Source organism: Poecile atricapillus, chromosome 11 (assembly GCF_030490865.1).
Source record: "Poecile atricapillus isolate bPoeAtr1 chromosome 11, bPoeAtr1.hap1, whole genome shotgun sequence".
Classification (NCBI taxonomy): Eukaryota; Metazoa; Chordata; class Aves; order Passeriformes; family Paridae; genus Poecile; species Poecile atricapillus.
The window spans coordinates 1365001-1378641 of record NC_081259.1 but is presented as its reverse complement, the minus strand read 5'-3'; the positions used below and the strand labels follow the sequence as shown (position 1 = coordinate 1378641).

The following is a 13641-nucleotide window of genomic DNA, read 5'->3' as shown; positions in this document are numbered from 1 at the left end:
ACCTCTTTTTTCTTTTTTTTTTTTTTGGGTCTCTTTTTAAATCCTTCCTCCAGAAACATTTAAGAGCCGGTGGGGTGTTAACGCTGAGCTGTGAAGCATTTCAGTGTCAATATGATTTCAGATTTTCCCGTGGAAAAAAAACCTAAATTGTACTTAAACCTAAATTGTACTTAATCCATGTTTTCTCTATAGTTGTTCCTATCGTATTTTATTTATTTTTTTTTAATGTGGTTAAATATATCCCTCTGCTTACTGGAATAACCTTTAAAATTCCCAGGATGTTCAAATAACAGGAGGAGGATTCCTAAATTCCTTCACCTTACCAATCCACGCTGCATCTTGCTCTTGCCATAAATGCAGCAAAAAAAAAAACTCCAAAAAAAGGCTCAGAACGAAACAAGATTTCATTTCTTTCCTTCAGGAATTTCTTTAGATTCTCAGGTGTTGATTTAAATGTAGGAAATTTCTGGAGTTTTGAAGATTTCCATGGGTTACACACATGTGTGTGTGTATGTTTACCCAAACCTACAGTAATTTTTTTGGTGGATAAGCTGGTTTAAGGAACAGTTTTTATGGAGGCAGCAACTGTGACCTTACCAGTGTATGAAATTCAGAGACTTCTACAGGAACAAGGTAAAACCACAGGTAGGAATTGCTGAATAATTACCTTTAGACCAACCTGAGCAAGAACCTTCCCAGGAGAACAAGCTCATTTAATGGTTCCTAAAACTCAATCTTGTGGATGTCAATGGTCATGCTTGATTATTTGCAGCGGTGTTTTATGAAAAAGCAATAAAAATGCATGGGGAGGGTGCAGAGGAGGAGAGGGAACAACAAATGGGTTGAGTTTTTCGCCGGGTCCCCTCGGTGTGGCCGCGTGTGTTCGTCTGCCCAGAGCTGCCGTGCTCTGCTGCCTGATGAGCGACAGGAGAGCAGCCAGGAGAGGGAGGAATTCTTGGGTTGTTTTGAGAGAAAAAAGCAATTTCTGGTGGAGGGATTAACCTGTTTTTGCAGGCCCTTCGGAGCCTGGCTGAGAGGCCTTTTTGGGACTGCCTGAAAACACAGGCCAGGCAAAATTAAGGGAATAAAAATCAGTTCTGTTTATTTAAGGGGCTTTCAGGTACATTCAGGGCATTCCCACACCCAAAAAATTCTCACTTTAATAAGTTTGGTCCATTTGAATGTTGAGGGTTGATCTTCCAGTTCCAGCTGCAGGTAATGAAGTCATTCACCCCCCGTTTGCTCTCCCCAGGTCACTTTTGTTCACATTTCTGGGGGTTTGAGGCAGTGAGGTGTCCTTGGCTCCCAGGCCTGGAGAGGAATTGTTGTGTTTGACCAAAATGGGAAAGCAGCAGCTCACACTGGGAGTTCTGCACTAAAAATTACAAATACCTTAAAAACACAAAAGCAAAAATCCTAAGGCATCACGGCAAGGGGAGACACATCCCACACTCTGCATTATTCCTGCTCTTAATCCCTTCTTTCCCCCCATTTTTCTGGGCTAAAATCATCCCCCAGTAGCTACAACCAAACAATCCCAATATCCACCGGGTTATTTCACCGGGAGCGCCGTCCCGACAGAGGGAAGTGCCTGATATTCCCAGGAATTTGAGGAGCAGGCAGCTGGGAGAGGAGCTGGTCCTCAGGAGGTTTGAGGTTTCGATGCAGGCTGTGTTTTGGGGATGAAACCTTGGCCTTTCACCCTGGGCTCCGTCCAGCTCCAGCTCCGCAAACCAACGAGTTCCCCGCGCCGCGCACAGAACTTCACACGCCGAGCTGCCCCCAGGGGTAATTTGTCACTTTGGGCACCTGCTGCAGAGAAAAAGAGCAAGAGGTGCAGAGATGTAATCATCCTTCACCTTCCTGCCCGGGCTGGGAGCTGAGCAGGAGCAATCCAGGAATTCTTTCAAGTCCAGGCCTGGGAGCCACCTCCAGCCACCGCCGGCTGCTGCCAACTTGTTACTTGTCAGAAATCCCCTGCATTAGGCTTGCTCGGGCCTTTTGAAGTAGATTGGCTGGAAAGGGAAGAAATAAATTTATTTTTCTTCTTCTTGTTGTTGTTTTATAGATACATTGTTTTAGGAATGCTGTGGAAGAAAGTTGGAAGAGTAAAATCGAAATTCAGGCTTTGATTTTTTTGTTTTTATATAGAGAGCGGGGGGTTGTCTGGAAGGAATAATCTAAACTGGGAAAGGGATTTTATTTATATGTTTCTAGATAGAAATAACACTTTTGTGGAAGAAAGTTGTCCTTGTAGGAGTAAATCTGAGTTTGTACAAAAAAGACCATTCACCTAAGAGCTGGACTTGGTGATCCTTATGGTTCCTTCCAACTCAGAATTTTCTGGGAACTACAGTGCATTTATTACTTGTAATTGCAGCTGGCAGCATTTCTGGTGCATCTAAAACTTGTTTATCCGAAATAAAAATTAAAAAAACAAATTAAAAAAGCATTTTTTGACCACAAAACAAAATGCAAATACATTTTTTGACAGCTTTAGTACGAGAGAAGCGCAAAAACTCCTTCATCCTATAGATGTTGAGGGCTGAAGTGATAAGGCAGAGCAAAGCACAGGCATTATTTATGAAATGCTGCCATTCCAGCATCGGTGGAGGAGCCAGAACAGGAGTTTGTGCCCGGAGGAGATGCTCATTCCACAGGCAGGGAGCGCTGGGGGAGCCCGGAGCAGAGAGGAACTGAGCTTTGGTTTGCTGGGTTCTGGTAACTTCTCTCCTGTGGCCGTGGAGCCACAGGACCATGGCAGCTCCTTCTGCACAAACAGAGCTGAGGGGGGAAAACGGGAAAATTTAACCCTTCCCAGAGCAGCAGGAGTAAAACCCGTCTGGATCTGGGGCGTGCGCTGGGAATTGCAGCCACGGTTGCCACCGGGCTCTCGTGGGACGCGTCCCTCGTTCCATCCCTGGCCCCAAGGGACTGGGAATGGGGATTTGATCCCGAGATTTCCATCAGCACCCCCATGGCATCGCTCCCACTCCTTCCCTCTTCCCTCGGAGAAATGGGATCTGCTGCTCTTGTCTTCTCCTGCAGCAGATCCCTCCTGGAAACGCTCCTCGGCTGCTCTGTGTTTCCTGCTTTTCCACTCTGGGATTCCTCCTTCAGGAGGATGTGATGCATCTCAGGCCTTGGAATATGTTCTGAGCAAACATTTGACTCTCAAGAAATCGTGTGTTGGGTGAGACCCCCGAAGGTGGCTTAGCCTGGGGGATTTTGGTGCTTGTTGCCAGTCAGGAATGAGTCCCAAATTTCACTGATAAGTTTTCCTAAAGAAAAAAATAAGCAACTCCAAACTGTATCTGTTGAGTTTTCTTCTTGAGGTTATCCCTGTAAACCTGCAAACTGGACAGGAGAAGGAGGAAGGTGCCTTATCCATGTTTATTTGTGGATTTATTTATTTCCTGAGCCTCAGCAGCATCTCTGCCCCTGCTCTGCTTAGGGAGAGCAAACAGAGCAGGAGAAATCCCAAATAATCAGTTGGAGGAGTGGGTGAGGATTATGCTGGGATCTGTAATTCAAGCTCATATTGCAGAGGTTCCAAGGGTTTGGTGCTTCTTTTTTCCCTTGTTCAGACCCATGAGGGAAAAAACAAGATCCAGATCCTGATGTTATTGCTGCCTTCAAAAGAGAGGGATTTGGGAGGGATTGTTGGGTGAGCTCATTCTCAGGTCTTCATTTAGATAATGTGGCCTCCCCTGACTCCAGGGAAGTCAATAAGGTTTATACCAGAGCCCTGGCACTCTATAAATTAAATATTAGGAGCAGTGTTTGAAGTTTAAAGCCCTCCCTCCTCCTCCAGCTCGCGTTTTCTGCCGCTGTGCTTTTGTCTTTCTGCCTGAGCACCTTGCTGACAAGTGCTAATAACAAAATGCCAAGAGAGGGTCCGGTCGGAGTTACCACACATTAAACATTCTGAACTTGTCCTTTTGCTCATGGATTGTGCATAATTAATAATTAAACGGTTTCAGTTGTAATGGGTTGACCTCCTTGAACTGTTCATTATTCACAAGGCAAAGGCATCACTCAAACTTCTTTTTCCCCCTTGCCCTTCCCTCGCTCGGTGTGCGCGGTTGGTTTGGAGAAATCAGAGGCTGCTCTTGTCTTCTCCTGCAGCAGATCCCAGTTGTGGAAATGCTGGATCTTGCTTGGATCTTTCTTGGATCTCAGAGAAGCAGCCAGTCCTGGGAACAACGTTCCGTGGATTCTTAGAAGCCTTTGTGTCCTCAGTGCCATTTTGGCATCGTCCCCAGTATCGAGGTCTTTCCGATGCTGCTCAAAAGCCGTGGCAGCTCATGAGAAGGAAGGAAGCTTTTCCCAGTCATAATTGAAAAGATCTGTTCCTCACTCCTTTAAAATCTTGGATTTCTACTTTCCCTCTATGGTGTGATTTCGTTTTGGAGGTGGGGAAATGAGGCAGGTCCCTGGGGAGCAGCAGATGCTCAGACTGGGTACAGATGTGGAGCTTTGCTTTATTTCCCCTCATTCCCATCTCTTGGACCACATCTGGGAATCCTCAGGGTACAAAATGAGCTTTGTCTGCACATCCTGCACTTGAGCTCTGGTGGAAGGTCTCCTCCAGATTCAGCCTCGATTTCCCTGAGCCTCCCAAAAGGTTTTGCATTTTTCAGGCAGATCTCTGATAAATTTGTGTCCATGGGATTCCTCAGGATGTTTCCATCTCCTTTCCACCCTGAGATCCCGGGTGTGTTCATCTCCACCCTTCCACACAAAATCTCTTCCCCAGCTCCTCAGCACAAACCAGCCCAGGCGTGGCCAGCAGGTGAAATACCTGAATTAAACAGAAAAACATGCCAAAAAAACGGGAAGAAAACCAGGATTTAACATTTACTTCCACCCAGTTGAAATTTTCATAGGCAGGAGCCCCTCGTGCCCTGGCTGTGCTGCAGGTCCAGGTTTTTCTGCTGATGTTGGAACAACTTCTGCCCTTTCCTGGATGAGCCCAGAGGGTTTGGAATAGCCAGAGTGGGAGCTTCTCCTCCCCTCTCATAATGAGCTTTCTCTCGATTATGGGTCGGTCATCTCTTGTGAATGCAGAAATTATCACCTCCCAAATGAGTGTGAAGTGCTGGATATCCCGATCCTGCAGCCCCTGGAGGCGCGTCTGGCTTGGGAAAAGCTCCTGGCTGGCATTTGAGTTAAAACAAACAGCAGGGGAGGATTGCTGGGCACTGCCAGCTCCCCAGGGAACCGTGTCCTGGGGGATCTGTGCCCGGAGAATTTCCTGCCTGTCCCCCATGGATTCATCCCAGTGTCTCCCATGGATCCATCCCAGTGTCTCCCATGGATCCATCCCAGTGTCCCCCATGGATTCATCCCAGTGTCCCCCATGGATTCATCCCAGTGTATCCCATGGATCCATCCCAGTGTCCGCTGTGGATTCATCCCAGTGTCCCCCATGGATTCTGTGCCCAGAGCATTTCCTCCCTGTCCCCTCTGGATCCATCCCAGTGTCCTCCATGGATCCATCCCAGTGTCTCCCATGGATCCATCCCAGTGTCCTCCATGGATCCATCCTGGTGTCTCCCATGGATCCATCCCAGTGTCCGCTGTGGATTCACCCCAGTGTCCCCCATGGATTCTGTGCCCAGATCGTTTCCTCCCTGTCCCCTCTGGGTCCATCCCAGTGTCCTCCATGGATCCATCCCAGTGTCTCCTGTGGATTCATCCCAGTGTCTCCCATGGATCCATCCCAGTGTCTCCCTTGGATTCATCCCAGTGTCACCCATGGATTCTGTGCCTGGAGCATTTCCATCCCAGTGGATTCTGTGTCTGGATCATTTCTTGCCTTTTGTGTCCATCCCAGTGTCCCCCATGGATCCATCCCAGTGTCTCCCATGGGTCCATCCCAGTGTCCCCCATGGATCCATCCCAGTGTCCCCCATGGATCCATCCCAGTGTCCCCCATGGATTCTGTGCCCAGATTGTTTCCTCCCTTTCCCTTTCTGGGTCCATCCCAGTGTCTCCCTTGGATTCATCCCAGTGTCACCCATGGATTCTGTGCCTGGAGCATTTCCATCCCAGTGGATTCTGTGTCTGGATCATTTCTTGCCTGTCCCTTTTGTGTCCATCCCAGTGTCCCCCATGGATCCATCCCAGTGTCCCCCGTGGATTCATCCCAGTGTCTCCCATGGATTCTGTGCTTGGATCATTTCCTCCCTGTCCCTTTTTGGGTCCATCCCTGTGGATTCTGTGCCTGGAGCGTTTTCATCCCAGTGGATTCTGTGTCCAGATCATTTCCAGCCTGTCCCTTTTGTGTCCATCCCATGGATTCTGTGCCTGGATCATTTCCTGCCTGTCCCTTTTGTGTCCATCCCATGGATTCTGTACCTGGATCATTTCCAGCCTGTCCCTTTCGTGTCCATCCCAGTGGCTTCAGGGAGAAGTCCAGGGAAGTTCTTCTGGTCAAGAGGGAAGCACTGGGAGAGGCAAATCCTGCTCTGTCAGAGCAAGGCTGGCATTTCCCTCGGTTTTCTCAGTTAATCCAGATAATTTTCATGGGCAGAGCTTTGAAGTGGAGAAAGTTTAATTGTGCTGCCGATTTCCTTGTGTTGCCTCTGCTCTCCAGCAGAAAGCTCCCCTGGATTGCTGTCATTTCTAAGTTTGGAAACAATAACCTCTCCCTCGCCCTGCCCGAGTTCAAAGAGAATTTGGCCACGTTCTGTGAAAAACTCCTTGTATTTAATAGAAGTCTTTGAAAATCGTCGAGCAATTTTGGCTTCTCCTTTTACTCTTGAGCTACTTTTGATTTAATTGTATTTTCCAGCGGTTTCCAATTGTTGGGATTGGAAACAAAGCCTTAATAAGAGTTCTAGTTAATTTTCTCTCTTGTAATTACCGATCTCATTTTTCTGATAATTGGCCACAGCAATTATATGTATATTTACTAATCACACAGGAGGCTCTGCAGTCGTGTCTATCTGCCACCATTGATAATGGCACACACATTGCAGAGGTGCTTTTATCATCTTCTTTTTTCCACTACATCAAAGCTATTTTCCCCGTTCCCCATAATGAATACATGCATGCATTTGACACAGTTGTGTGCTAGAGAAATTGTTTGGCTCCCACCAAATGCTGCACGCTCCGAGTTTCTTGCCTGCAGCGCTGGAAGGTTGTATGTAATGATATATTGCTCATCCAAATGGCCAAAGCACTCCAAAGCACAGTGAGATTAAAATAAGTCATTCCTTTGTTAATTTAAATAGGTGCATGTATCATACTTTGCAGGGTACTTTGTGGAGGGATGTCAGGGAGGGAAAAAAAGACGCCGAAAGGTATTTTTAATAGCAAATGAGAATAGATGAGAATGGAGTCATTTGCAGCTGCGTGTTTTATGTGGCTCTCTTGTTCCAACTGTAGGTCTAATGAGATGACACTGTTAAAGTACTCTGCAGTGTAATTTCATTACATCCTGAGCTGTTACACCATAAACACACTGGAGCTCTCCGTCATTCCTGGAAAAACTCCCGAAATTCGTAAAGCCCTTCTTTGCAAATGCTGATGTTGTTTGTTCCCTCTTCCTAATCTTCATTTATTTTATTTTTTTTCCCCTTTTTTTTTTTTATTTTTCTCCCATAAATACTGGCTGCTTGTTTTCTATCACTAGCCTGGTAAATCCTGCTTTTATTTTGCTCCTTATTTATTTTTTTTTTTGGCTTTTAAAAAATTCTTTTTTTTGCCTTTTCAATGGTGAACAGGCAGCATATGAGGACAGCCTGGAAAATGAATAAGTGTAAATAAACATGAGTGTAAATAAATAGCGATTGCAGTGAAAGAAACAAAGGTCAACACAAGAATAATTTCACAGCTCTTTGTTAATTACAAGACCATTTGTGTGTTACTTAAATAATCATTAATTTCTCATTTACACTTTCCCTACCTTCCTTTTTACCCTGTGGCTATCATTGTCCTTTTTTCACCTCCCCTCAGTGTCTTTCCACATGTTTTTACCCATTGTGTAATACTCATTAGTTGAAATTCAGTGTTTTATAACACATCCTCCAAAGAATTTGTACCTTTCTGTCTCAAATGTGTGTGAAAAAGGAGATTTTGGGGTTATTATTCGTTATGGGGAGGGGTTGGGTTTGTTTGGTTTGGGGGTTTTTTTTTGTGTGTGTGTTTTGTTTTGCTGTTGTTTTGCTCAAAAAAAAAAAGAATAATAAATTAAATAATAATTAAAGAAAAGAACCCAAAAAAATGCATTTTCCTGCTGCTGACTGCTCTCCTTGTCTCGCTGCAATGCCAGGAATCGCCGGTGCTTCCAGCAGGAGAATTCTCGGAGCCATTTGTGCACTTCATCACTCAATGGTGAGATTCGCAAACATCCATGGATGGAAATGATCCGTGATCAACTCCCAGCTCCCCAAAACCTCCTCTGCATCCCTCCATCCCTTCCCGGGGGGATTGGGCAGCAAAAAAAAGCGGAGCAAACTGCTTAAATGATATAAAAATTATTTATATAAAGGGTCCTAAAAGTGCTTACAGGGGTTGGGGTTTTATTTATTTGGGGGGGGTTTTAAATAAACCTCGCCCTGAGTGTGAGAGCCTTGGAGAATTCGTCTGGCAAACTCACGTGTGGTTAAAAGTTGAAATTTAAAATTTAAAAATTAAGATTTAAAAGTTAAAATTTAAAAGTTAAAAATTTAAAAGTTAAAAATTAAGATTTAAAAGTTAAAATTTAAAAGTGAAAAATTTAAAAGTTAAAAATTAAGATTTAAAAGTTAAAATTTAAAAGTGAAAAATTTAAAAGTTAAAAATTAAGATTTAAAAGTTAAAATTTAAAAGTGAAAAATTTAAAAGTTAAAAATTAAGATTTATAAGTTAAAATTTGAAAGCGAAAATTTAGAAGTTAAAAATGAAAAATCGAGATTTAAGATGTAAAAGTTAAGAATTAAGATTCAAAATTTAAGATTTAATATTTAAGGTTTAATATCTAAAATTTAAAAATTAAAATTTAACATTTTAAGATTTAAAAATTTAGATTTAAAATTTAAGATTTAAGACGTAAAATTGAAAAACTAAGATTTAAAATTTGCGATTTAAAAGTTAAAAATTAAGATTTAAAATTTGAGATTTAAGATTTAAGATTTTAAATTGAAAAATTAAGATTTAAAATTTGCAATTTAAAAATTAAAAATTAAGATTCGAAATTTAAGATTTAAAAGTTAAAAATTAAAAATTAAGATTTAAAATTTAGAATTTAAGATTTAAAAGTTAAAAATTAAGATTTCAAGTTTAAAATTTAAGATTTAAAATTTAAGATTTAAAAATTAAGATTTAAAATTTAAGATTTAATATTTAAAATTTAATATTTGGGTGGGGGTTGGTTTTTTTTTCCCCCTCCTAAATATTTCATATAAAATTGCCTCAGTGTTTAGGAAGGCCTGGATGAATTCATTGGCTTCTCAGTAATTTTTGTGGTTTTAAACACTGCTGGGTGTATTTGCTGTCCTTAAATGGAATAATTCATTGGGAACTTTTTAAATTAAAGGAGAATTGGGGAGAGGAGGAGGTCGTGGAATAAACAGTTCTGGAGTGAGCAGAGGATGCAAACCTGGAGGGAAACAGATCCTAAAGCAGCAAAGCAAAGGGAAAAATCACATTTTAACTGCCCCAAACCCCTCAAAATCCAGAAATAATTTGAAAAGGGGAGGCGTTTATGCGCAGAATGATGAATTTTTGGAATGTGTGTTTATTTTTCCAGAGGTTTTTCCTGGTTTTCCAGGGTTTTTCCTCATCCTCCCCCAAGATCTCAACCCCACAGAGGTTGGGTTTTGCACGTTTTGGGGTAAAAAGTGACTAAAAAAACTGAATTTTGAGCCAGCAGAAAGTATCTGTGAGGCCTGGAACAAATGCAGACACAAAGAGCGGGTGATGAGCGGTTAATTAAAGTAACTGAATAATTAAAGTTTGTGTAACAGAGGCCTCGGTTTTCAGGGGTTTTGGCTTACAGGGATTGAGGGTTTTTGGGGGATTCTGCAGAACAACCTTGGGAGTGGAGCTCCAGCTCCTTTATCCTCCCCAAAATGTTGATGAGACTGGTCCCAAACTAAAAAAAATGAAATTAAATGAGATGAAATGAAATAAAGTAAAATAAAATAAAGTAAAATAAAGTAAAATAAATAACGTAAAGTAAAATAAAATGTAATAAAATGAAATAAAATAAAATAAATAAAATAAAATAAAGTCAAATGAAATGAAATGAAATGAAATGAAGTGAAGTGAAATGAAATGAAGTGAAATGAAATAAAGTAAAATAAAGTAAAATAAATAAAATAAAATAAAATAAAATAAAATAAAATAAAATAAATTAAAATAAAATAAAATTAAATTAAATTAAATTAAAATAAAATAAAATAAAATAAAATAAAATAAAATGAAAATAAATGAATTAAAATGAAAATAAGTGAAATAAAATGAAATAAAACAATAAAGTAAATAAAGTAAAATAAAATAAAATGAAAATAAATGAATTAAAATAAAGTGAAAATAAATGAAATTAAATTAAATTAAGTCAAATAAAATACAGTTAAATTAAATTAAAAATAAAAATAAAAATAAATTAAAAATTAAAAATAAAATAAAATAAAAATAAAAAATAAAAATAAAAATAAAAATAAAAATAAAAATAAAAATAAAGGAAGGAGGCAGAGGGAGGGGATAACCTGTGTTAAAATCCCCCCAGATGTCAACCTGCAGCATAAGTGATGGTGGCTAATAGCCTCCCTTTCCCTGGGGACTCAGCTACTTTGGGCTGTCAGATTAGAGCTGCTGCCTCCGACAGCTTCTGGGACTTGATTATTTGAGGGGCTCGGAGTTATTTGTAGGGGAAGGTAAATTGTGTCCTTAATATCTCCAATTTACAGCAGGGCTCGTTTGGTGCTTTATATCCAGGCTTTTATTAGCTCTGCTTGGCGAGGGTTGGGGTGGGAGGAATTATTTGGCTAAAAATAAAAAAAAAAACCAAAAAAAACCCAATTAGGAGCAAATATATCTTATTTAAGCAATCAATTTGGAATAAAAGTGAGAGATGTCAAGTGAGCAGCATCCCCAGACTTTGTGCCATAAAGGCTGGATGTTTGGATAGGATCCAATTATTCCGTAGGCAGCTCCTGGTGGTCACCTCTGTGGTTATTGTGCAGCTAAGAGAGCTTAATTGCACCTGTTGCAGGCAAAATGCAGCGCTGTTTGCAGCAGAAACCTGATCTTCTAAACAGGTTAATGCTGGGTAATGAACTATCACCCTGCAGGGAATGGAAATAAAGGAGGAAAATGAAGGGAGGAAGCTCGGGGTATTGAGTGTTTTCGGAGCTGGAGTGGGATTTCCCTTCCCGTCCTCTTTGGGGGATCCTTTGTGTCGTAATCCACAGGAAAATGGGAATTGGCTGTCTGGGCACTTTCCTGGTTTTTAGGGGGTTCTGTGTTTGCACATCTTTCATGGGGAAAAAGAGAGTGGAGCCCTGTGTCCTGTAAGGGAAGGGTGGGAGGGATGAAAAATCCCATAGGGAAGGGTGGGAGGAAGAGAAAATCCTTTAGGGAAGGGTGGGAGAAGGGAAAAATCCCTTAGGGAGGGCTGGGAGGGAGGAAAAATCCCTCAAGGAAGGGTGGGAATGGGAGAAAATCCCTCAGGGAAGGTTGGGAGGGAGAGAAAATTCCTTAGGGAAGGGTGGGAGTGAGGAAAAATCCTTCAGGGAAGGGTGGAAGGGAGAGAAAATCCTTTAGGGAAGGATGGGAGAGAGTTGAAATCCCTTAGGGAGGGCAGGGAGAGGGGAAAAATCCCATAGAGAAGGATAGGAAGGAGAGAAAATTCCTTAGGAAAGGGTGGAAGGGAGGAAAAATCCCATAGGGAAGGCTGGGAGGGAGAGAAAATTCCTTAGGGAGGGGTGGAAGGGAGAAAAAATCCTTTAAGGAAGGTTGGGAGAGGGGAAAAATCCCATAGGGAATGGTGGGAGGTGGAAAAAACCTTTAAGGAAGGTTGGGAGTGGGAGAAAATCCCATAGGGAAGGTTGGGAGGGAGGAAAAATCCCCTAGGGAAGGGTGGAAGGGAATAAAAATCCTTTAGGGAAGGGTGGGAGAGGGGAAAAATCCCTTAGGGAAAGCTGGGAGGGAGGAAAAATCCCATAGGGAAGGATGGGAGAGAGTTAAAATCCCTTAGGGAAGGGTGGAAGAGAGAGAAAATCCTTTAGGGAAGGTTGGGAGAGGGGAAAAAATTCCTTAGGAAAGGCTGGGAGAGAGGAAAAATAATATTTTGGGGACTGAAATTCTCCACTCTGCAATAAAAGAGAGAAAATGCAGTTCAATATTTCAACTTTTCAAATAGAACAGTATTTCAGAATTTCAAGTAGAACAATTCCATATTTCAAAGTTTCAAACAATTCAATATTTCAAAGTTTCAAACAATTCAATATTTCAAAGTTTCAAACAATTCAATATTTCAACATTTCAAGTAATTCAATATTTCAAAGTTTCAAGTAATTCAGTATTTCAATGTTTCAAGTAATTCAGTATTTCAGTTTCAAGTAATTCAATATTTCAACGTTTCAAATAGAACAGTGTTTCAAAATTTCAAATAAAACAATTCAATATTTCAAATTTTCAAGTGAAAAATTTCAATATTTCAAATATTCAAATTAAACAATTCAATATTTCAAAATTTTCAAATTAAACAATTCAATATTTCAAAATTTTCAAGTAAAACAGTTCAATATTTCAAATTTTCAAGTGAAACAATTCAATATTTCAGCATTTCAAACAAACCTGCAGTTATTTTGACACAAACATTTTGTTTTTGTGGCACAGCATGAAGAAGCAGCCAAAGGAGAGGCCGGCACCTGAAGATTTAATGGTAAGTGAAAAATTCCCATTTGGATTTCCCACTGGATATTTATTTTTTGGTCATTTACCTAGAAATGAATTTTTTTTTTCCCTGCATTTTTCAGTGCATTTCTCTCCAAGCTTTTCCTGCTCCTGCAGCAATTCCAAATATTCCAATTGCAAAGATTTGCAGCCAAAAGCAGAGGTGGGATTGCCGTGCTGAATTTGGGGTTCACTGCTGATTTGGGGAGTTTCATTCCCAACTCTCACATCCTTTATTGAGTTTCAAAACCATTTTTGAGACACATTTTCTTCCAGTCTGGATGTCCAGGGATTACATTTTAATGTAGGTCACTCTTTGCCAGCCTCAACCTTCCCAAATGTGAAAATTGGGAACAGAGTGTGGTTAAAATACGGATTTTAATGAAATTCAAGAGCTGCTGTTTTTGCTGGTGTTGGTGGGAAATTAAATCAGATTGGCTGCAGGAGGATGAGAGAATGTTTGGTGTCTGTGGAAGGGTTTTCAGGGTTGGAATCAGCAATTTTCATTTTTTCACTTATTAATTATTGCTACTTCCAGCAATTTCTGTAGACTCACAATCCCCTCTGACTCATGTCAAATAACTTCAATTTTTAAATGTTCCCTTACTTTCCTTTACACTCTGTTTGCTCAAAAGCTTCTCTAAAATCATCAAAATTTATTAAAAAAAAAACATATTTATTTAAAAAAAGTTTATTTATCGTGCCTGAGATGTGCAGAGACAATTGGAATCCAGGAATTATCGTAAGGGA

General features: G+C 41.0%; 1 protein-coding gene across 2 annotated transcripts in view; it reads left to right on the top strand.

Moving 5' to 3' along the window:
• The window catches only part of MAP2K5 (mitogen-activated protein kinase kinase 5), a 133695-nt gene that overhangs the window by 99150 nt on the left and 20904 nt on the right, over positions 1 to 13641 (top strand). For both annotated transcript variants that reach the window (XM_058846791.1, XM_058846790.1), the window contains 2 exons: positions 8282 to 8343; positions 12835 to 12880. In XM_058846791.1, coding sequence (XP_058702774.1) covers positions 8282 to 8343; positions 12835 to 12880 — 108 coding nt within the window. The remainder of the gene's footprint in view (positions 1 to 8281; positions 8344 to 12834; positions 12881 to 13641) is intronic.